This window comes from Somniosus microcephalus, chromosome 7 (genome assembly GCF_052327205.1).
Source record: "Somniosus microcephalus isolate GS21.2 chromosome 7, FLI_Smic_1.0, whole genome shotgun sequence".
NCBI lineage: Eukaryota > Metazoa > Chordata > Chondrichthyes > Squaliformes > Somniosidae > Somniosus > Somniosus microcephalus.
The window spans coordinates 10,363,892-10,388,226 of NC_140993.1; the positions used below are offsets into that span (position 1 = coordinate 10,363,892).

General features: G+C 44.9%; 1 protein-coding gene across 1 annotated transcript in view; it reads left to right on the forward strand.

The window, feature by feature from the left end:
* Nucleotides 1–24,335, forward strand: part of lama3 (laminin, alpha 3) — a 340,063-nt gene that overhangs the window by 256,461 nt on the left and 59,267 nt on the right. The window contains exons 44-57 of the mRNA XM_085993930.1: nt 2,597–2,715; nt 2,830–2,910; nt 4,354–4,475; nt 6,969–7,019; nt 8,481–8,632; nt 9,609–9,719; nt 10,294–10,405; nt 11,990–12,136; nt 14,019–14,215; nt 18,145–18,261; nt 18,356–18,510; nt 21,359–21,500; nt 23,357–23,459; nt 24,165–24,281. Of these exons, the coding sequence (XP_085850056.1) occupies nt 2,597–2,715; nt 2,830–2,910; nt 4,354–4,475; nt 6,969–7,019; nt 8,481–8,632; nt 9,609–9,719; nt 10,294–10,405; nt 11,990–12,136; nt 14,019–14,215; nt 18,145–18,261; nt 18,356–18,510; nt 21,359–21,500; nt 23,357–23,459; nt 24,165–24,281 (1,726 nt within the window). The remainder of the gene's footprint in view (nt 1–2,596; nt 2,716–2,829; nt 2,911–4,353; nt 4,476–6,968; nt 7,020–8,480; nt 8,633–9,608; nt 9,720–10,293; nt 10,406–11,989; nt 12,137–14,018; nt 14,216–18,144; nt 18,262–18,355; nt 18,511–21,358; nt 21,501–23,356; nt 23,460–24,164; nt 24,282–24,335) is intronic.

The following is a 24,335-nucleotide window of genomic DNA, read 5'->3' on the forward strand; positions in this document are numbered from 1 at the left end:
AATAGTGCAGTTAAATAGGAATGTAAACTCATCTGAAACAGTGACTCACACTGTGATTTACTGGTGGATTAAGATTAATTAGACAGGGCTGGGCTCGGACTAGTTGAGGTTATAGCAAGATATGTATGGAAAGTATGACAAACAAACATTTAGGGCCAGATTTTCAGTGTGCCGTGAGGCGGGCTTTTAGGCGTGCGGGGGGCAAAAAATCCCGATTTCGGGGGTCCCGACACCATCCCGCCCAAAACCCGCCTCCACGTAAGTTTCAAGGGAGGCGGGTACCCGCCCCGCACTGGGACCCGCCGACCCGAGGCGGGAAGGGATTAGTGCCAATTAACTGCCTGTTAACAGGTAGTTAACAGGCAGTTTTTAGCCTAATCCCTATTTTGAGGGGTGTCGTGTGGGATTCCCGACGGCTCCAAACCACGCCAGGTTAGAGCAGGCGGGCCGTCGGGTTGAAGGACTTGGAGGAGTCGCGATGTCGGTGTAAAGGTGAGTGATGGATGCATGAGTGCAAAGGTAAGTGTGTTTGGTGTGTCTAAAGTGTGTAAAGAAGTTTAAATTACCTGTACTTACCTTAACAGCCTTTCTTCCTCTCGGCGTCGGGAGTCCATCACTCAGCCGGCACTGAAAGCAAAATGGCTGCGATCTGTCAAAAGTGACAGCCTTCAGCTTTCAGTGCCGGTGACAGTTCTAACTGAGTCTGCGTAGAAGGACTCAGGTTAGAAGTCAGACTGTCAGTGTTTGACAGCTTCAAACAGCTGTGAAACACTGATATTTCATCTGTCAAAAACTCTTGACAGATGAAATTTCAGTCTGTGACGTCACCTGTTGCCGGGTGGCTCTTAATTGGCCTGCTGAGCCCGCTGGGCTTCTTAATCTATTTCATTTCCTGTGCTTTTCCAGTCTTGACAAAGGGTTTGCCCTGAAACGTTGACTCTATTTTCTCTCCACGGATGTTGCCTGGCCTACTGAGTTTTTCCAGCATTTTCTGTTTTTATTTAATCTCGCAATGTTCTGAGAGCTATTAAATGAGACTGTGGCACTTAATAGATTCGAATAAATGTAAGAAGGAGGTTTGCTCAGTGTGTGAACCATTCTGTATAGAATTAATGTAATATAAAGAAAATACTATAAAGAAAATAAACCCTGAACAAGGGCTTATTGTGAACTTCCAGTAGTCACTCCTTGCAGTGCGGTTTCTCAAGGGTATTTGATTGAATCGCACATTTTAAAAGGGAACTGTAAACATCCACTGATGACTGATATAGTGAGGCGTGAAGTCATGATGCTGAGAGTGACAACACTCGGGAACAAAGTAAACGGAGATTTATTGATATGAGTCAAGACTTTAAAAAAAATCATTAATGTATCCTTAGGGTAAATTGATTTTAATTTTTAATCCAGCTGTTTCTGCCTCACTCAACTGCAGCATGTCTATACTGCCTGAGGATAGGGATCAGGCCGCAGATGGGTGGGAACATGCAGCTGCGATCTTACAAGGTGGAACCTTGTTGGTATAGCTGGAGTGCGAAGATTTTGTTCCAATTATATGTTTTATTTGGCATTCTGTTCGTAGAATTGTAATTAGTAACTTTTTTCAGTTTTTTTATATATACTTTTATTAGACAAATTGTAATCTCAATGGTTCTGTCACTAACATAGAATTTAACAGCACAGAAGGAGGCCATTCGACCCAACATGCCTGTCCTGGCTCTTTGAAAGCACTATCCAATTAGTTCCACTCCCCCTACTATATATCCAATTCTCTTTTAAAAGTTATTGTTGATTCTGTTTCCACCGCCCTTTCATACAGTGCATTTCAAATCATAACTAATCTCTGTGTAGAAGAAATCTCTCCTCGTCTCCCCTCTGGTTCTTTTGCCAGTTACATTAAATCTGTGTTCTTTGGTTACCGATCGTCCTGCCCGTGGAAATAGTTACTTCCTATTTACTTTACCAAATCCTTTCAGAATTTTAAGTACCTCTATCAAATCTCCCCTTAACCTTCCCTGCTCAAAGAAGAACAATCCCAGCTTCTCCAGTCTCTCCACATAACTGAAGTCCCACATCCCTGGAACCATTCTAGTAAATCTCCTCCGCACCCTCTCCAAGGCCGTGACTTCCTTCCTAAAGTGCGGTGCCCAGAATTGGACACAATACTCCAGCTGGGGCCTAACCAATGATTTATAAAGGTTTAGCCTAACTTCCTTGTTTTTGTACTTTATGCCTCTATTTCTAAAGTCAAGGATCCCATATGCATTTTTAACAGCCTTATTGACTTATCCTGCCACCTTCAAAGATTTGTGTATGTGAACCCGCAGGTCTCTGTTCCTGCACCTGCTTTTAAAATTGTACCATTTTGTTTATATTGCCTCTCCTCATTCTTCCTCCTAAAATGTATCACTTCACACTTCTCTGCGTTATATTGCATCTGCCACGTGTCTGCCCATTTTACCGGTCTGTCTATGTCCTCCTGATGTCTGATAAAAAAGCTGTTCACCACTTTTCGATCTCAAAATTAAAGTACGCAGTTCCTTTAAAGCAAGTTGAATGAATATTATGTTGAATAAACTGCTGCTCTTTTCTGTAACAGGATTGTAAACATAACACAGAAGGGGATCACTGTGAACGATGCCAATCAGGTTTCTTTGGAAATGCTGCCCGAGGTGCCTGCAGTCCCTGTCCCTGTCCCCACACTCAACCCTCCAACAAGTAAGGTTCACATGATTGAAACACTGAAATAGAACGCACACATTGACTGATTGCAACAATTAGTCCTACCTCAGCTTTATTTATTGATAACCTTTAATCGTTTTTCTTTTACAGCTTTGCCACGCAATGTGGCGAGATTAATGGCGTCTTGCAGTGCTTGTGTAAACCAGGCTACACCGGCTCAAGATGTGAGAGGTTGGTGTTTGTTTTTTTGAACACAGTGACATTCAGGTGACTGGAAGAATTGAGATTAAGAGATTGAGTAGATTGGGCCTATATTCTCTGGAGTTTAGAAAAATGAGAGGTGATCTCAATGAAATGTATAAAATTCTTAGAGGGCTTGACAAGGTAGATGCTGAGAGGCTGTTTCCCCTGGCTGGAGAGTCCAGAACCAGGAGTCACAGTCTCAGGATAAGGAGTCGGCCATTTAGGACTGAGATGAGGAGAAATTTCTTCACTCAGAGGGTGGTGAATCTTTGGAATTCTCTACCCCAGAGGGCTGTGGAGGCTCAGTTGTTGAGTATATTCAAGACAGAGATCGATAGATTTTTGGACTGTAAGGGAATCAAGGGATATGGGGCTCGGGCAGGAAAGTGGAGTTGAGGACGAGGATCAGCCGTGATCTTATTGAATGGCAGAGCAGGCTCAAGGGGCCGAATGGCCGACTCCTGCTCCTAATTCTTATGTTTTTAAAAGGTATTGGTTCATAACTCATAAGAGCTATAAATGTGAGTAAATAGAAAGATTCAGAATAGTCTAGAACATTTTATTTTGCTTGACACTAAATTAAGTTGTTTTCTTTAAGCTAGATTGATTGTTGTGGTGATCTGGAATGCGCTGCCTGAAAGGGCGGAGGAAGCAGATTCAATGGTGACTTTCAAAAGGGAATTGGATAAATATTGATGGGGAAAAATTGCAGGGCCAAGGAGAAAGAGCAGGGGGGAAGTGGGACTAATTGGAGAGCTCTTCCAAAGAGCCGGCACAGGCACGAGGGGCCGAGTGGCCTCCTTCTGTGCTGTATCATTGTATGATTCTATGAGAGTGAGACTTTGTATCCTGTCACTGAATGGCGCAGTGAACTGGTAAAGTGCAACACCAGGACACCGATTATGTAGCACGTTAATTTAACAGATGCCAAACCTAGGCATTTTTTAAGAAGCATAAGTCAAGAAAAGCAATGATTTTAGGAACATGAAAACAAAAGCAAAATACTGCGGATGCTGGAAATCTGAAATAAAAAGGGGAAATGCTGGAAAACACTCGGCAGACCAGGCAGCATCCGTGGAGGGAGAAACAGAGGGGGGCAATTTTAACCTAATCCACGCGTCGGGAAACTGACGGGATCGGGTGCAACGCTGGTTTCATACCCCGCCCGATGTTACTCCTAATTGAAGTCAATATTGGGCGGGGTGTTAAACTGGCATTCCATCCGATCCCGCGGGATTCCCACCCAGCACGTTAGATTAACATTAACCGCAACATTTCAGGTCAAATACCTTTTATCATCCAGCTAAAACGTTAACTCTGTTTCTCTCTCTCCACAGACGCTGCCTGACCTGCTGAGTATTTCTTTTTTTTTTAGCATTTTCTGATTATAGGAACGTGTAGCATTAAAGTTTTTTGAAATTAAATCTGCAGGTGTGCTCCAGGTTATTTTGGGAACCCTCTGGAGATAGGGAGTGAATGTCGGCGATGCCAGTGTGGCCATTCAAACTCTACAAGTTGTGACCCACTGACCGGTCAATGCAGCAACTGTCCAGGTAATGGTGTCAGTCTACTTTGCAGAGATAATCTCAATCCCACTGATGCTGCAACAGCTAAACAGGATTCTTAGTAAACAAAATTCACTCCTGAAAAACAAATACTCATTCTACGTGCTGTACAGTCAACATAACACTCAACAAAGATATTGCCACTGTCCAGCAAACCATGCCACTTGTATCCTGCTTCTCTCTTAGAACATTGACAACAACAACTTGTATTTATATAGCGCCTTTAACATAGTGATGTCCCAAGGCGCTTCACAGGAGCGATTATCAGACAAAATTTGACACCGAGCCACATGAGTAGATATTAGGGCAGGTGACCAAAAGCTTGGTCAAAGAGGTAGGTTTTAGAAACATAGAAACATAGAAGATAGGAGCAGGAGTAGGCCATTCGGCCCCTCGAGCCTGTTCCACCATTTAATGAGATCATGGCTGATCATCCAAATTCAGTACCCTGTCCCTGCCTTCTCCCCATATCCCTTGATCCCTTTAGCCTTAAGAAATATATCTAACTCCTTCTTGAATATATTTAATGAATTGGCCTCAGCTGCCTTCTGTGGTAGAGAATTCCACAGGTTCACCACTCTCTGGGTGAAGAAATTCCTCCTCATCTCAGTCCTAAATGGCTTACCCCTTATCCTTAGACTGTGACCCCTGGTTCTGGCCTCCCCCGCCATCGGGAACATCCTTCCAGCATCTAGTCTGTCTAGTCCTGTTAGAATTTTATAAGTTTCAATGAGATCCCCTCTCATTCTTCTAAACTATAGCGAATACAAGCTCAATCGACCCAATCTCTCTTCAAACGTCATTCCTGCCATCCCAGATATCAGTCTGGCGAATCTTCGCTGCACTCCCTCCATGGCAAGAACATCCTTCCTCAGATAAGGCGACCAAAACTGCACACAATACTCAAGGTGTGGTCTCACCAAGGCCCTGTACAACTGCAGCAAGACATCCTTGGTCCTGTACTCAAACCCTCTCGCTATGAAGGCCAACATATCATTTGCCGCCTTAACCGCCTGCTGCATCTGCATGCTTGCCTTCAGCAACTGGTGCACAAGGACACCCAGGTCTCGTTGCACTTCCCCTTCTCCCAATCTATTGCCGTTCAGATAATAATCTGCCTTCCTGTTTTTGCCACCAAAGTGGATAACCTTGCATTTATCCACATTATACTGCATCTGCTATGCATCTGCCCAGTCGCCCAACCTGTCCAAATCATACTGGAGTTTCTCGGCATCCTCCTCACAGCACACACGCCCACCCAGCTTTGTCCTGCAAACTTGGAGATATTACATCTAGTTCCCTCGTCTAGATCATTAATATATATTGTGAATGACTGGGGTCCTAGCACCGATCATTCGGGAGCGTCTTAAAGGAGGAGAGAGAGGCGGAGCGGTTTAGGGAGGAAATTCCAGAGCTTAGGGCCCAGGCAGCTGAAGGCACGGCCACCAATGGTGGGGCGAAGAAAATTGGGGATGCGACTTGGAAGAGCGCAGAGTTCTCAGAAGGTTGTAGGGCTGCAGGAGGTTGCAGAGATAGGGAGGGGGTTAGGGAGGGACCCGAACACAAGGATGAAGATTTTAAATTTGAGGTGTCACTGGACCGGGGGTCAATGTAGATCAGCGAATGCAGGAAATAATGAAACCGACAAGTGCAAGTGAGCTTTTTGCTGGTGTGTACTGGAAGACTGAATGGCTGTTGCCAGAATGACGTCCTTTACTATTGGAAGTTTGGTCTTTTACTGGGTCCCATCATAATTTCTCAGTGCCCATTTCCTGTCCAAACAACCAAGGAAGTAAACCACAAGGATACACTTGGTGCCACTGATTTTATTTGTGTCAGTGATTATGTGAGGCTGGTGTTCGATTCAGTTATTCATCCTAGCATGGAGTATGGCTTGTTGCTGATTGTTTTTACTTTGCAGAACCTTACTCAAAAATCATTTACTGTTTTTGAGAAAAATTATATAGTGCCAGATCTTGCTGGGAAATTAACGGTGCGTTAACGGCGCACGCCATTATTCATGCGCAAATCGTCCAGCAAGTTCAGGGGATGAAGAGCTTCTCCGTGAGTTGCGAATCTCCAGAACTTGCTGGTCGATTTGCTTCGCACAAACGGCATTTTGCCCTCAGCCTCCCCGTTATTTGACTGGACTCTTAACTCACCTGATTTCCTTCTCCGTCGTTCCTCTGTTTCTTTCTCAGTCTGTTAGGGAGCCAGACTGTTGGTCCCGCCGCTCACCGAGGTCCCAGATGCCCCGTTGCCCTCGCCGCGTTGTTATCAGCTCGCACTCCCAGCAAGTTACGCGCAAAAAATGTTCAAGCTGAAGGATGCAGGAAAAAATCTAACTAATGGGGCTCACTGTGAGATGCTCCACTCCAGCAACGATCTGGACCATTATGTCTTACTTTATATATAAAATCTTATTAAGTTTTGAACTTCCTTTGTTCAGTTAATTAATTTATTGTGCTTTTTTTTTCACAGACTGCACAAATGAAGAACCAAAGGATACTAGTTCTGATGAAAAGTGTGATAGTAAGTAAAGGAACTCAACAGATCTGTTCTGTGGTCATGTTCGCGAAAGAAAAACCTACCTGTGTACCCGATTGGGGTTCGAGTTACCATACCTCGCTAATAACAGCAAATATTAGCAGAGAGGTCAATAACCAGGGGGCATAGATTTAAAGTAATTGGTAGAAGGATTAGAGGGGAGTTGAGGAGAACATTTTTCACCCAGAGGGTGGTTGTGGTCTGGAACTCACTGCCTGAAAAGGTGATAGAAGCAGAAACCCTCATCACATTGAAAAAGTGCTTGGATATGCACTTGAAGTGCCGTAACCTACAGGGCTACGGACCAAGAGCTGGAAAGTGGGATTAGGCTGGAGAGCTCTTTGTCGGCCGGCACAGACACGATGGGCCGAATGGCTTCCTTCAGTGATGTAAATTTCTATGACACTATGAAACATTTTTTTGCACACCGAGTTGTTATGATTTGGAATACACTGCCTGAAAGGGTGGTGGAAACAGCTTCAATAGTAACTTTCAAAAGGGAATTGGATAAATACTCAAAGGGAAAAAATTTACTGGGCTGTGGGGAAAGAGCAGCGGGAGTGGGATTCATCGCTTTTTCAAAGAGCCGGCACAGAGTGAGAAAAGGGATGAGGGGCTTTGGTTATGAGAAATTGGTGCTCATCTCATTAGATCAAAGAAGGTTAAGAGAAAATCTGATATGTGAGTTCAGAAATTATGGCTGATCATCCAAATTCAGTACCCTGTCCCTGCCTTCTCCCCATACCCCTTGATCCCTTTAGCCTTAAGAAATATATCTAACTCCTTCTTGAATATATTTAATGAACTGGCCTCCACCGCCCTCTGTGGTAGAGAATTCCACAGGTTCACCACTCTCTGGGTGAAGAAATTCCTCCTCATCTCAGTCCTAAATGGCTTACCCCTTATCCTTAGACTGTGACCCCTGGTTCTGGACTCCCCCGCCATCGGGAACAGCCTTCCTGCATCTAGTCTGTCCAGGCCTGACAGAATTTTATAGGTTTCGATGAAATTTAAGATCATCAGTAAAGGAAGAAAAAGGTTAGGTTCTATTTTATACCTGGAATGCTCAGAAACCGGTGGAATCCATAATAGTTATTTTTAAATGGGAAGTGGATAAATAAAAGAAAAAGAAAGACTTGCATTTCTACAGCGCCTTTCACTGCCTCAGGGCGTCCCAAAGCACTTTACAGCCAATGAAGTACTTTTGAAGTGTAGCCACTGTTGTAAATGTGGGAAACGCGGCAGCCACATTTCCTACATTACAACAGTGACTACACTAAAATACTTCATTGGCTGTAAAGCACTTTGGGAAGTCCTGAGGTCGCGAAAAGAGCGACAGAAATGCAAGTCTTTTTTTAAATTCCTCATTATGTGTCCAGCTTTTCTGTTAATGAATCTGTGGCCAGTGACGCAGTACCGGTGATAATCTGTTCTCTTATATTCCAGTGTGTGACAGTTGTGTTGAAACCCTGCTGCTTGACTTGAACAAGATGGATTCCGATCTTCAAAAGATCAAACTCCAGCTTCAGAATGCAAACACAAGTGCTGCTGCACAGCATCGTATGAACAACTTAGATACGGCCATAAAACACACCGAGGTAACTCCAAAACTAGGCTCGCTTTCTTCTTCTTTTGTAATGTTTCATTCTATCACTTCCGTAGATGTCTCCAAAACTTTACAGGTTGACCCCAAGCAAAATTTGATATCATTTTCATTGCTGAGTGTTAAAACCAATATTACTTTTTTAATTTAAACAAAATGCCAGTGTAAGATTTAAATTTTCAATTAGTAAAATAAGGTTCTGAAGGTGTGAGTGAGTGTGTGGGTATGAGTGAGTGTGGGGATGTGCGTGAGTGTGTGCGTGAGTGTGTGCGTGAGTGTGTGCGTGAGTGTGTGCGTGCGTGAGTGCGTGCGTGAGTGCGTGCGTGAGTGTGTGCGTGCACGAGTGTGTGTGAGTGCGTGTGGGTGGGTGGGTTGGTGTGTGGGTGTGAGTGCATGTGGGTGTGGGTGGGTGGGTTGGTGTGTGGGTGTGAGTGCATGTGGGTGTGGGTGGGTGTATGTGGGAGTGTGGGTGGGTGTGTGGGTGATTGCGGGTGTGTGTGGGTGTATGTGGGTGGGTGGGTTGGTGTGTGGGTGTGAGTGCATGTGGGTGTGGGTGGGTGTATGTGGGAGTGTGTGTGTGGGTGATTGCGGGTGGGTGTGGGTGGGTGGGTGTGAGTGTGGGTAGGTGGGTGTGTGTGGGGAGGGTGTGGGTGGGTGTGTGCGAGTGTGTGAGAGTGTGGGTGGGTGTGGGTGGGTGTGTGCGTCTGTGTGCGTGCATGCTTGTAAGTAAAAGGTGTGAAAGCAAATTGGAAATCAGTTGCATTCATAAGTTCCGGTTCAAAGTTAGAAAATACAGTTCACTTGTTTTATTATAAATGCATCAATTTCTTGTTAACGTGAAGATATTTCTTGGTAGATTGGAAACGATTTTTGCTTTGCCTATGCCAACAGTGTGAAAAAAACACATCTTGCGTTACAAATGAAATTATATAAATTTACCTAGAGCGATTCGCTTTGGTTCCCCGTTTTAGAATCAGTTGAAGGTTTATCGGGCCAATGTCGAGCGCCAGGTTAAAAGGACTGACGATTTGGAAAATGACAACATGAATCTCATTCAAGATGTTAATGCACTCGAAGAAAAGGCAAGTATTATTTTATACTATTTTGAAAAATTTAACAGATGTCAAGGCCTTGGAGAGGGTGCAGAAGAGATTTACCAGAAAGTTATATGGAGAACCTAGAGAAGCTGGGATTGTTCTCCTTCGAGCAGAGAAGGTTAAGGGGAGATTTAATAGAGGTGTTCACAATTATGAGGGGTTTTGATAGGGAGAAACTGTTTCCAATGGCAGGGTGGTCGGTAACCAGAGGTCACAGACCTCCGGTAATTGGCAAAAGAACCAGAGGGGAGATGAGGAGAATTTTTTTTATGCAGCGAGTTGTTGTGACCTGGAATGCGCTGCCTGAAAGGGCGGTGGAAGCAGATTCAATAGTAACTTTCAAAAGGAAATTGGATAAATACTTGAAAAGGAAAAATGTGCAGGGCTGTGGGGAAAGAGCAGGGGGGAGTGGGACTAATTGGAGAGCTCTTTCAAAGAGCCAGCACAGGCACGGTGGGCCGAATGGCCTCCTTCTGTGCTGTATCATTCTATGACAATTTATTCCTTTAATTATCTGTAAATTTAAGATGTGCTAAGATCTGAAAACGTTTATTATAAGGCGGAAAAGAATTCCCGAAGTACTCAGCTGTTGCTCACTTCAATCGATGAGACCAATCGACGTGCACAAGACCTGCTGACAAACGTAGAAGGCATCCTGTTGAAGATCTTAGGTAAGGTGGTTTTACGAGCAAAAGGAATGGCTCAGTATACCTGATATGTGTGTCTGTAATGCGGCCTTTAAAAAGAAAGACTTGCATTTCTATAGCACCTTTTACAACCTCAGGATGCCCCAAAGCACTTTACAGCCAATGAAGTACTTTTGAAGTGTGTACACTGTTGTAATGTGGGAAACGCAGCAGCCAATTTGCACACAGCAAGATCCCACAAACTGCAGTGTGTTCATGACCAGATAATCTGTTTTTAGTGATGCTGTTTGACGGATAAATATTGGCCAGGAGTGTTGCCCTGCTCTTCTTCAAAATAATGCCATGGGATCCCTTACATCCACCTGAAAGGGCAGACGGGGCCTCGGTTTAACACCTCATCTGAAAGCCAGCACCTCTGACAGTGCAGTGCTCCCTCAGTACTGCCCTGGCAGTGCCAGCCTAGATTTTGTGCTCAAGAGTCTGGAGTGGGGCTCGAACCCATGGCTTTCTCACTCAGCGGAGAGAGTGCTACCCACTGAGCCACAGATGACAGAAATCATTTCAAATAGAAAACATCTCATTTCATGCTAAAAGATCATAGGCTAGATTTTCCTCCGCTATCCTGCATGAAATTGAGCCAGATTGGAGTGGAAATAGTGAGACAATGGGGTACTGAGGCCTATCATATCTGCCCACATTGACCTCGCTTTCCCTTCACCTCACTCTGCCAGGATGACCGCCTACACCCTCAAAACATCCTGATGGAAGGTGGCTCAAGACAGCGGTGGTAATGATCCCAGTGTTGACAAATAGAGTCGGAGGGCTGTATAGGGGCCTCCTCTCCCTCCAACTGGGCCCCCATGCACTTACCTATGTAGGCCTCAGTTTCTGCCAAGGCCTACAGAACTAAAGCTTCTGGGCTCTTCTATCTTTTAAGGTCTCTTGCAGTGCCTCCCAGATCTCTCTCTTTGATCCTGGTGGACCCCCTCTTGGTAGTAGGAATTCCCCCAGGAGCTCACCTTGCATGGTCAATGACCCCCAGCCTGCGAAAATATATTGGTATTACAACAGGGTTCGAACGCAAATCCAGCTCTGTAAGTGCACGAGAGCCAAGAGATGTTCTAAGTATATTCATTAACAAAATGATGAAATACCAACATTCATGTTTTATCTGTTGGAACCCCACCCTATTACAGCAGAATTTGGCATTAACTTGCATTTATATAGCGTCTTTAACGTAGTAAAATGTCCCAAGGTGCCTCACGGGAGTGTAATCAGACAAAAAATTGGCACTGAGCAACATAAGGGGATATTAGGGCAGGTGACCAAAAGCTTGGTCAAAGAGGCAGGTTTTAAGGAGCATCTTAAAGGAGGAGAGAGAGGCGGAGAGGTTTAGGGAGGGAATTCCAGAGTTTAGGGCCCAGGCAGCTGAAGGCACGGTGGTGGAGCGATTAAAAGTGAAGATGCTCAAGAGGCCAGAGTTGGAAGAACTGATCATTTTCAGCACTGCAGTTACTGAAAACGTGCATCGCCTCAGAATAACACAAAATCTTTTGCAAGGAGAAACTGGGAAAGGCTTTGCTCCTCCATCTGCTTCTTTCATTTCAGATATGATCAAGAAGCTGCGTACCCTTGACTCAGCCGGCATAGCACAGAAGTTAGCTGAGGCGGAACGGATGCTCAATGAAATGAGAAACCGCAACTTTGACCAGGAGAGAAGAGTGGCTGACCAGGAGAAGCAAGAATCAAGGATACGTAAGTATTGTAGCTCTTTATAAAAAATAAAAAAAAAAATATATATATATATATTCTTCTTTGCATTTCTTCAGACCGGCAAATCCAGCAACTTGATTCAGAATTGTTGAAGATCAATTCTTGGGCTTAAAGTAGAATGTGGAACTCGCTACCACAGGGAGGGGTTGAGACGAATAGCATCGATGCATTTAAGGGGAAGCTCGATAGGTACATGAGGGAGAAAGGATTAGAAGGATATGTTGACAGGCAGTGTTCCCTGTGAGCTGCGCTTTGTTCTGTGCGGCCTGTTTCTTTTAATGCGCGGCCCCTTTAAATTTCTGCGCATGGGCGGTGTTTACAGTGTAAAAACCGGTGAGCGGCCCGCGTGGGACCTTTCAGATTACTGCGCGGCCGCGTGGCGCACCTCAGTGGCAACATTGTTGATAGGGTCGGATGAAGTAGGGTGGGAGGAGGCTCGTGTAGAACATTATCACCGGTGTAGACCTGTTGGCCGAATGGCCTGTTTCTGTGCTACGTAGAGGGCGATTTTAACCCTACTCGCTCAGTAGAAACCCGGCGGGCGGTTAAAATCGCCCCCGACTCTCACCTGTCCGAAAGCCGCCACGATCGCGACATCTGCCATTTTAAGCTGCTCTCCTGAGCAGGCAGCAAGGACACCCGCCCGGAGCCGACAGGGGTCCTTCTTTACATACGCGTGCTGTGGCCCGATGACATCATTGAGACCTGACTCTAATTTTAACTCAGGCCTGAGCGGGGAATCCGCCCGGGGTTAAAATTGGCCTAACATTTTAAAATCAATTCCCACAGTGCAGCCTGACAGGACTTTCAATCTGTGCAGATATTGGCCATATTCTCACCCCAGTTTTCAGAAAAACAACTAATTATTGTCTTAACAACAGTACTTTTTTTTCTTTTCACTGTGACAGGATGACAAGTGCAATTGGAAGTTCAGCTGGAATTCCTGGTTTATAATGTAACTTACTTTATTAGGGGCCATAAATATAAGATAGTCACTAATAAATCCAATCGGGAATTCAGGAGAAACTTCTTTACCCAGAGAGTGGTGAGAATGTGGAACTCGCTACCACAGGGAGTGGTTGAGGCAAATAGTATAGATGCATTTAAGGGGAAGCTGGATAAACACATGAGGGAGAAAGGAATAGAAGGATAGGAGATTTTCCAGAATGGTTCCGGGGATGGGGGATCTGAGCTACAAGGACAGGTTGGAGAAGCTGGATTTGTTTTCATTAGAGCAAAGGAGGTTGAGGGGTGATTTGATCGAGGTGTACAAGATTATGACGGGTTTGGATAGGCTAGACGGGGAAAGGCTGTTCACTAGTTGATGGTACAAGGACGAGGGGACACAGATTTAAGGTTTTGGACAAGAGGTACACGGGGGGATGTGAGGAAAAGCTTTTTTACGCAGCGAGTGGTGAGGACCTGGAACTCGCTGCCGACGGAAGTGGTGGAAGCGGAGACACTCAATGTTTTCAAGGGGAGACTGGATAGGCACTTGAGGGAAATAAACTTGCAGGGCTACGGGGATAGAGTGGGGGAATGGGGCTGACTGGCTTGCTCTGCAGAGAGCCGGCACGGACTCGATGGGCCGAATGGCGGCCTCCTGTGCCATTATGCTTCTATGACTCTATGATATGCTGATGGGGTGAGATGAAGCAGGGTGGGAGGAGGCTGGTGTGGAGCACAAACACCAGTATAGACCTGTTGGGCCGAATGGCCTGTTTCTGTGCTGTACATTCTATGTAATTTTGTGTAATACTTTGTCTAATAAATCTAGGTATAATCTGCATGTTGTAGTGTTTTTACTTTACTAACATGTCAATTGCTGTCTTGTAACTAAAGTTTCTTATTTATAATCTTTCAGTGCTTGACCGTATTAAGAATAGTCTAATAAAAAATATTGAAGGGAACAAGGAACTTGCAAATGATGTAAAGGATGCACTAAATTTATACCAGTCTAAATTAATGGATCTTCAAGAAGCGATGACAGAAGCAGCCAACTTAACCCGAAAGGCCGATGACCTCAATAGAATCAACTCCATTTCACTGGAATCTATTAAGGTGATTGTTGTTGTTTAATATAAAATGAATTCCATAATTTATCTGTTGAGTTTTTTTGACAAAGTCAATGCTTGGAATGCGACAAAGGTTAGATTTTCTACTCAATTGTACCCAATTAAGGGTTTTGAAGGAATTATGAGGGGTTTTGATGGAGAACAGGAGGAGAAACTGTTTCCACTGGCAGGAGGGTCAGTAACCAGAGGACACAGATTTAAGATAATTGGCAAAAGAGCCAGAGGGGGAGATTTTTTTTTACGCAGCGAGTTGTTGTGATCTGGAACGCGCTGCCTGAAAGGGCGGTGGAAGCAGATTCAATAGTAACTTTCAAAAGGGGAATTGGATAAATACTTGAAAAGGAAAAAAATTGCAGGGCTATGGGGAAAGAGCAGGGGGGAGTGGGTCTAATTGGAGAGCTCTTTCAAAGAGCCGGCACAGGCACGATGGGCCGAATGGCCTCCTTCTGTGCACTATGATTCTATGATGCAACAGTATATTAGCACAGAAAATCCGACAGAGTGATTTTAACGATTTGTCCGCCTGTCGTATCATCAGGAACAATAAACAGCCCATAGCATCCAGCTACATTTACACTTCAGATTGAAAGAGTCCATTATTGGCTCCTCAGGATTCAGAGTTTGAGTACTAATGCTGCAGGAAGCATTCTAGCCCAATCCACTAGGAACTATGACACATCGACAAGAGAAAAAAAACTGATAAAGCTATTTAAGTTCCTTAAGATAAAACAATATAATGCAGCACCAAAAGTATTTCGTGTCTTCTTAAAGTTTTCATCAGTTGGGGAGTCTAGGACTAGGGGGCATAGCCTAAAAATTAGAGCCAGGCCTTTTAAGAGTGAAATTAGGAAACACTTCTACATACATAGGGCGGTAGACGTTTGGAACTCTCCTCCGCAAACGGCAATCGATGCTGGGTCAATTGTTCATTTTAAATTGGAGATTGATAGATTTTTGTTAACCAAAGGTATTAAGGGATATGGGGCAAAGGCAGGTTTGTGGAGTTAGATCACAGATCCCATCGAATGGCGGAACAGGCTCGAGGGGCTGAATGGCCTCCTCCTGTTCCTATGAATACTGCTTTCATTGTTTGAATTTTAGTGCGAGTGAAAGGATCTGGTTTCAGCTAAAGCAAATCATTCAAAGCAGATCTATTCAAAACACACTAGCGACATCTCTTGGCAGAAAAATGGTACTGAACTCCAACTATATCTTGCTGTCTTTTGGTGCTATATAACCACAGAAACCCCACAGTGCAGATAGAGGCCATTTCAGCCCATCAAGCCTGCACCGACACATATCCCACCCGATCCCCGTAACATATCCCACCCTATCCCCGTAACCCCACGTATTTAATCCCCCTAACACTAAGGGTCAATTTTATCATAGCCAATCAACCTAACCCACACATCTTTGGACTGTGGGAGGAAACCCACGCAAACACAGGGAGAATGTGCAAACTCCACACAGACAGTCGCCCGAGGCCGGATTCGAACCCAGGTCCCAGGCGCTGTGAGGCAACAGTGCTAACCACTATGCCACCGTGCTGCCTGTTTGAAGTTGCTTGTATAAATATCATTGTTAAGCACCAAAGCCAACAACCTCAACCTGCACAAAATGTTATTGATATTTAGGTTGTGTAGAGTGGATTTACATGTTATTAATGCGCCTTGGGAGGATTTCCTACATTAAAGGCGCTATATAAATGCAAGTTGTTGTTATTTCTTAATCCCCCGCCCTTCCTAGACTTCAGCTCATCCAAAACTCAGTGTACTCAAATCCTAACCCTCACTAAACCCCGCTCACCCATCACCCCTGGTGCATCTCACCCTCCCTTCACCCTACCATTGGCAGTCGTGCTTTCAGCCGCCTAGGCCTTCTGCTCTGGAATTTCTTCCCGAAGCCGCTCTACCTGGCTCTCCTTTAAGACCTTCCTTAAAACCCACCTCTTTGACCAAGCTTTTCGTCACCCCCACCTATAAGAACATAAGAAATAGGTGCAGGAGTCTGCCATTCGGCCCTTCAAGCCTGCTCGCCATTTAATAAGATCATGGCTGATCTTAGACCTCAACTCCACCTTCCTGCCCAATCCCCATATGCCCTGATTCCCTTAGTATCCAAAAATCTATCGATCTTTGTCATGAATATACTCAACGACTGACCATCCACAGCCCTCTGTGATGTGTCTTGTGTTGGTTTTCTACATTAATGCACAATGCAGAGGCAATTGTTTGTTGACAATGGCTCTATAAATCAAGAGTAATTGACCCGTAAAGCAGATGTTTCTAACTATTTGAACCTGGTTAGAGTTGAATAGAGTGGAATTTGGCACAGATACCTTTGTAGGCCAAATCTTGCAATCTGATCTTGGACTTTGGTGACCTCCTTTAGGAGAATGAATGGGTTGGTTATAATTTTTTGAATTTATTCTTTCATGGGATGTGGGCGTCGCTGGCAAAGCCAGCATTTATTGCTGATGGTATGGTATAAATTGTAAGTAGTCTTAATTCACCTATTTCCTTTTTTTTATTCGTTTATGGGACCTGGGCATTTGCCCATCCCTAGTTGCCCCTTGAGAAGGTGGTGGTGAGCCGCCTTCTTGAACCGCTGCAGTCCGTGTGGTGAAGGTGCTCCCACAGTGCTGTTAGGGAGGGAGTTCCAGGATTTTGACCCAGCGACGATGAAGGATCGGCGATATACTTCTAAGTCAGGATGGTGTGTGACTTGGAGGGGAACTTGAAGGTGGTGGTGTTCCCATGCACCTGCTGCCCTTGTCGTTCTAGGTGGAAGAGGTCGCGGGTTTGGGAGGTGCTGCCGAAGAAGCCTTGGCGAGTTGCTGCAGTGCATCTTGTAGATGGTACACACTGCAGCCATGGTGCGCTGGTCGTGGAGGGAGTGAATGTTTAAGGTGATGGATGGGGTGCCAACCAAGCGGACTGCTTTGTCCTGGATGGTGTCGAGCTTCTTGAGCGTTGTTGGAGCTGCACTCATCCAGACAAGTGGGGAGTATTTCATCACACTCCTTACTTGTGCCTTGTAGATGGTGGAAAGGCTTTGGGGAGTCAGGAGGTGAGACACTCACCGCAGAATACCTAGTCTCTGACCTGCTCTTGTTGCCACAGTATTTATGTGGCTGGTCCAGTTAAGTTTCTGGTTGATGGTGACCCCCAGGATGCTGATGGTGGGGGATTTGGCGATGGTAATGCCATTGAATGTCAAGGGGTAGTGGTTAGACTATTAACAAATGCAGTAACATTGCTTTGGCTAATACTGTTCTAGAGAATAAGCATATTTAATAATACATTGCGGAGTAGTCGAATTCTTATTTGTGCAAGTGATTCTCCATATAATGAAATCTCCATCGCAACAATTCCACTGCAGGAAAGCACGGAACATCTACAACAACAACTTGCATTTATATAGCGCCTTTAACGTAGTAAAATGTCCCAAGGTGCCTCACAGGAGCGTTAGCAAATAAAATTGTCAGTGAACCACTTAGAGATATTCGGACAGGCAACCAAAAGCTTGGTCAAAGAGGTAGGTTTTAAGCAGCGTCATGAAGGAGGAGAGGTAGAGAGGCAGAGAGGTTTAGGGAGGGAATTCCAGAGCTTGGGGCCCAGGCAGCCGAAGGCACGGCTGGCAATGTTGGAACGATGAAAATCTGGGATGCACAAGAGGTCAGAATTGGAGGAGCACAGAGATCTCAGAGGGTTGTGGGGCCGGAGGAGGTTACAAGATATTTCCCCACAGTGAAGGAGGGAGGGCGAGCAATTGGATGGTCAGTCAACTTACTAGTGGCCAAAGCACCTTTATAGAGATATTAGAAAGTGCCTCTTTTTATAGTGTGAATTAAGAGTCTTTAATATGAAGACGTGTAACATGAGACAGAAAGTCACAATCCAATTCTTTTCATAGAAAAAATACGATGAACTGGATGATAAGCAGACGGAAATATCAAGTTTGCTTCGAATGGCTGATGTCACCCTCACTAATCTGAACAACATGCTCCAAATGTTGGATGAGAGTCAGGAGGTAAGAGGAAGCGTTCTTCACCAGCACCTGTTCTTGATATACCAAATAGTACTTCACGCTCTGAATCATATTTTATCATTTTTATATTAACCAGGCTTACGAAAAACATGGAGCTGAGTTAGATGGAGCCTTATCGTCACTTGATGAAAGACTTAAAAAACTCACGGATGCAACCAGCAAGGAGCCCATTGTGGTTAGTGCTGAGAGACATGCCGAAAACTTGGATCAGCTGTCAAAGCAACTCCAGAGGTGAGAGGGACATGGGGATCGGGCGGGAAAGTGGAGTTGAGATAGAAGATCAGCCATGATCTTATTGAATGGCGGAGCAGGCTCGAGGGGCCAAATGGCCGACTCCTGCTCCTATTTCTTATGTTCTTATGTAAGAGCACTTTCTGGTTGAAAAACTGGCACAACAAGTCAGTGAGTTGGTGTTGCTAACTACTACATCTTGGAGGAGAGAGGCTGGATTGACTCCCACATTTTGCCATCTCAAGCATGCTCTCAGCTTGGGAAGATACAAGCATGGAGTGACAATAAGAAGGAGAAAATAACACAGAGCTGATTTTTTTCCTAACCATTTCCCAGGTGCAAAGGTCAGGAAAAGGAAGGGTGGAGATCTGTGCCACTAGCTCTCTGACCTCTTTGTCAGCCATGGCTCAGTGGGTAGCACCCACGCCTCTGAGTCAGAAGGTCATGGGGTCAAGTCCCACTCCAGAGACCTTCGCACATAATCTAGGCTGACATTCCAGCGTAGTACTGTGGGAGGGCTGCACTATCGGAGGTGCCGTATTTTGGATGAGACTTTAAACCAAGGCACTGACTGCCCGTAAAAGATCCCATGGCACTATTTCGAAGTGGAGCAGGGGAGTTATCCCCTGTATCCTGGCCAATATTTATCCCTCAACGAACATCACAAAAACAGTCTACCTGGTCATTATCCCATTGCTGTTGGTGGGAGCTTGCTGTGCGCAAATTGGCTGCCACGTTTCCTACATTACAACAGTGACTCCACTTCAAAATTGTCTGCAAAGCGCTTTGGGACGTCCTGCGGTTGTGAAAGGTGCTATATAAATGCAAGTATTTTCTTTACATTCCCCTGGGATTCACAGCAATAGGCACAGGCACAATGCACCCATTTAATTGAGGGAGGCGGGGACTTACTTGTCTCATTTTCCTGTGCCCAGATGTCAAGGTGCACCAGGATTAGAGGGTCTCGAGGGGACCCGGCAGCAAGGCCGAAGGGTACCTCACTTCTTCAGTTTCACCACAATGATGTTGGGGCATTCTCCAACAGCAGCCCCAAGACCCAAGGCCAATGGACAGCCCCAGCAGGGTTGCCAACTCTGGACGTATTCCTGGAGGTAGCGTCACATGACCATCCCACATCCAACCACCCTGCTTTCGCCATTGGTCCAGTCCTCACGGTACATCGCCTTCCCACGGCCAATTGGAAAGCCAAGAGGTTCTCCTTTACCTGATTGGATGCTTCTTGACTGTCACTTAAACTGCGTTTTTTCTCCCAATCTCCAATAATATTACAGTATAACTAATTAATGGAAGTGTTCAAAAGAAAATGGGAAAAAAACATTTCAATGCCCCAAATAACTTTTCTCCAGGTTGGCTGGAAGCAGTGTCCAAGAAATTAATCTTTAATTCCTGGAGACTCCAGGGCAATCCTGGAGGGATGGTGACCCTAAGGCCCGGGGCCATGTCCCTGTTCCCAGCACAAGCCCCTCCCCTGACAACACCTCCCCTCATTTTGGCATTACCCTTGATTTATTTTTTAACCAACTTCTGGTCCAGTAATTCATTCTACGCTAGATTCCTGTGTCTTTTAGTTTAATTAGGAGTCTTTATGTGGGACTTTGTCCAAAAAACCCACTTTTTGAAAGGCTGGGTCAATTGTAACATAGAGAGTTCCAAATCTACTTTAATTTTTTTTTAAAGCTGTGTAACTGTAAGACAGTCTGATTGACAGTTTATAGAGTTCAGACCCGTGGAACAGACAACACAAAACCCAATCAATCTGTGAAACTTCTTTTACTTAAAAATCAACAAGAGGTTACAAGTAATTATCAGAATACAAACTGTACTCAATTCATGTACTTATCACAAGCAAGCATCTAAAATCATTTATTTTAAGCTCAGGTGATTATAAGAAAAACCACATGCGTACTAACACCAGATGAGAGGTCAACTCAACAATGACGAGACATATGACTTTAACTGGCAACCGACCCGGCCGCCCTCGACTGCAGCCCCGAGTGTCCGAGTCCAATATCACTTATACCCCAAAACCTGGCAACTCGCCCACAGCATTCGTGTCCCAAACTGTGTGATTAACGTTGTTTTTCTCGCTCTCCTTCTATCTGTTTTGATGCTTAGTTAACCAATGCCAGACATTCAAGGGTTGGAGGGAGCAGTTGTTTTTACATTTGCAGGTGTTGACTCGTGGTTCTCACAGAATTTTCAAGCTCTTATTTTTTGAAGGAAAAATCCCAGCACATCATGTGTCAGCCAAGCAGCCTCTCGCCTGCAAAGCTTGTTGGTACATTTGGTCACTTTTAGATTCAGTCAAGTTTACCATGGACAGTATTACAGTAACTCATACCATTTAAGTGTCCTAATATAAAATTCTAACAGGACTAGACAGCCTAGATGCAGGAAGGATGTTCCCGATGGTCGGGGGAGTCCAGAACCAGGGGTCACAGTCTAAAGATAAGGGGTAAGCCATTTAGGACAGAGATGAGGAGGAATTTCTTCACCCAGAGAGTGGTGAACCTGTGGAATTCTCTACCACAGAAGGCAGTGGAGGCCAATTCATTAAATATATTCAAGAAGAAGTTGGATATATTTCTTAAGGCTAAAGGGATCAAGGGATATGGGGAGAAGGCAGGGACAGGGTACTGAGTTTGGATGATCAGCCATGATCTCATTGAATGGCGGAGCAGGCTCGAGGGGCCGAATGGCCTACTCCTGCTCCTATCTTCTATGTTTCTATGTTTCTAATTATCGATAATGTTTCGATGCGTTGAAATTTATGTAGAATTTTTATTTAAATTTTAACTTTGGTTTCAAATTATTTACATTCTAACAGAGCAATAGAAGAAGTAAACCAGGATTCCTTAATCCAACGTGTTCTCAATGCCTCCGATGCCTATGAGAACATAATTAATGCCGTGAATGCAGCAGAGACAGCGGCCAAGAAAGCAGCGGATGCGGCAGATGATGCTTTGCAGGTAAACGTCACACCAGCGGTGAAAACACAGTTGGTCAAATGCTGGGAGTGGGTGGATGGAAACATGCACTAAATTGTATAAATATATAGCTTTTAAATCACTGGTTAGGCCTCAGCTGCAGTATTGCGTCCTATTCTAGGCATCACACTTCAGGAAGGCCTTGGAGAAGGTGGAGAGTTCTTGGGGGGGCTGTAGGGCTGGAGGAGGTGACAGTGCTGGGGAGGGACGAGGCCATGGAGGGATTCAAAGCCGAGGATGAGAATTTAAAAACCGTGCTCTGGAATTTCTTTCCTAAAACTCTCCACCTCTTTCTGCTGCTTTAAGACCCTTCTTAAAACCTTGCCTCTTTGACCAAGATTTTAGTCAGTTATGTGGAGAGACTAGCGAAGCTGGGATTGTTCTCCTTAGAGCAGAGGGGCAATTTAATTGGGGTGTTCCAAATTATGAAGGGTTTTGAGAGAGTAAATAAGGAGAAACTGTTTCCACTGGCAGGAGGGTCGGTAACCAGAGGGCACAGATTTAGGATAATTGGCAAAAAAGATGGAGAATTTCTTTTACACTGCGAGTTGTGATCTGGAACGCGCTGCCTGAAAGGGCAGTGGAAGCAGATTCAATAGTAATTTTCAAAAGGGAATTGGATAAATACTTGAAAAGGATAAATTTGCAGGGCTGTGGGGAAAGAGCGGGGGAGTGGGACTAATTGGAGAGCTCTTTCAAAGAGCCGGCACAGGCAACATGGGCCAGTTGGCCTCCTCCTTTTCTGTATGATTCTATGATTCCAGTCACCCCTCCCAATAATCGTTCTTTGGCTCGGTGTCAATTTTTGTTTGATAACGCTCCTGTGAAGCGCCTTGAGACTTTGCCTACGTTAAAGACGCTCTATAAGTAGAAGTTGTTGCTATTGTTGTAAATGAAGATGACCCTGTACAGTCCACGAACATAAATATGGCAGAATTTGGCCAAAATGGAAGATTCCATCTTCTGTGTATTCCACCCTTTATAATGACAAAACAGTATGGAATTTTTCGTTAATTTCTTGCAACAGCAACAACAACTTGCATTTATATAGTGCCTTTAATGTAGTAAAATGTCCCATGGTGCTTCACTGGAGCGATTACCGAAACAAAATTTGACACCGAGCCACATGAGATTTCAGGACAGATGACTAAAAGTTAGATCAAAGAGGTAGGTTTCAAGGAGTGTCTTAAATGAGGAGAGAGAGGTAGAGAGGCATCGGGACAGAGAGGTTTAGGGAGGGAATTCCAGAGCTTAGGCCTAGGCAGCTGGAGGCATGGCCACCAATGGTGGAGCCATTAAAATAGGGAATCCGCAAAATTAAAGGAGCGCAGAGTTCTCGGAGGGTTGTAGGGCTGGAGGAGGTTACAGAGATAGGGAGGGGCGAGGCCATGGAGGGATTTGAGAACAAGGATGAGAATTTTAAAATCGAGGCATTGCCAGACCTGGAGTCAGTGTAGGTCAGCGAGCACAGGGGGTGATGGGTGAACGGGACTCGGTGCGAGTTAGGACACGGGGCAGTGAGCACAGGGGGTGATGGGTGAACGGGACTCGGTGCGAGTTAGGACACGGGGCAGCGAGCACAGGGGGTGATGGGTGAACGGGACTGGGTGCGAGTTAGGACACGGGGCAGTGAGCACAGGGGGTGATGGGTGAACGGGACTCGGTGCGAGTTAGGACACGGGGCAGCAGAGTTTTGGATGAGCTCAAGTTTATGGAGGGTGGAAGGTGGGAGGCTGGCCAGGAGTGCGTTGGAATAGTCGTCTAGAGGTAGCTATGGCATGGATGAGGGTTTCAGTAGCAGATGCAGACTTATTGACTGCTTTTTATTGTGTTTTTAGGCTGTGGTGAAGGAAGATTTACCTGGACAAGCGTCTGATTTAAACACTAAAAGCGATAGAGTTCTTTCCATGACAAAAGATGCTAAAAGGAAATTAGACACAGGTGGAGTATTTACTTGAAGTTATTGTGAGTCTGTGGGGGAGTGATGTTGTGACATTAAAGGAACAATTACAAAACGTTTCAAAAACGTAATGAAAAGATACAAAAAATGTTGGAAATCTGAAATTAAAAGCTGAAAATGTATAACATTGTGGCCCATACCTGAAATTGATGTTTTTAAGAACATAAGAATTGGGAGCAGGAGTTGGGCATTTGGCCCTTCGAGCCTGCTCCGCCATTCAATAAGATCATGGCTGATCTTCTACCTCATCACCACTTTCCCGCCTGATCCCCATATCCCTAGATTCCCTTAATATTCAAAAATCTATCGATCTATGTCTTGAATATACTCAACGATGGAGCCTCCACAGCCCTCTGGGGTAGAGAATTTCAAAGATTCACCACCCTCTGAGTGAAGAAATTCCTCCTTATCTCAGTCCTAAATGGCCGACCCCTTATTCTGAGACTGTGACCCCTGGTTCTAGACTCTCCAGCCAGGGGAAACATCCTCCCTGCATCTACCCTGTCAAGCCCTGTAAGAATTTTATATGCTTACAATTCCCATTACACGCACAGACACTGCTTCTGTGATCTGCATGTTAAAAATGTCCCCATGACGAATAATTTTTGAAAATCGTTCACAGGATCTTTGTGACTGCTTGCAAGTATTTGCTTCTGCCCAAAAATGTAACGCTTGTCTTTTTGCAGATATTTATCCGAGACTCAGAGATGTGAAGGATCGCCTCAACAACGCGACTGACAAGAAAAATCAATTGCTGCCAGATCTTCCATCACTTCGGAACAAACTTAAACAAATAAATAGAGGTATGGATTCATATTTCGTATGTTACCTGGTTTACGTCGTAAGAACAGGAGGAG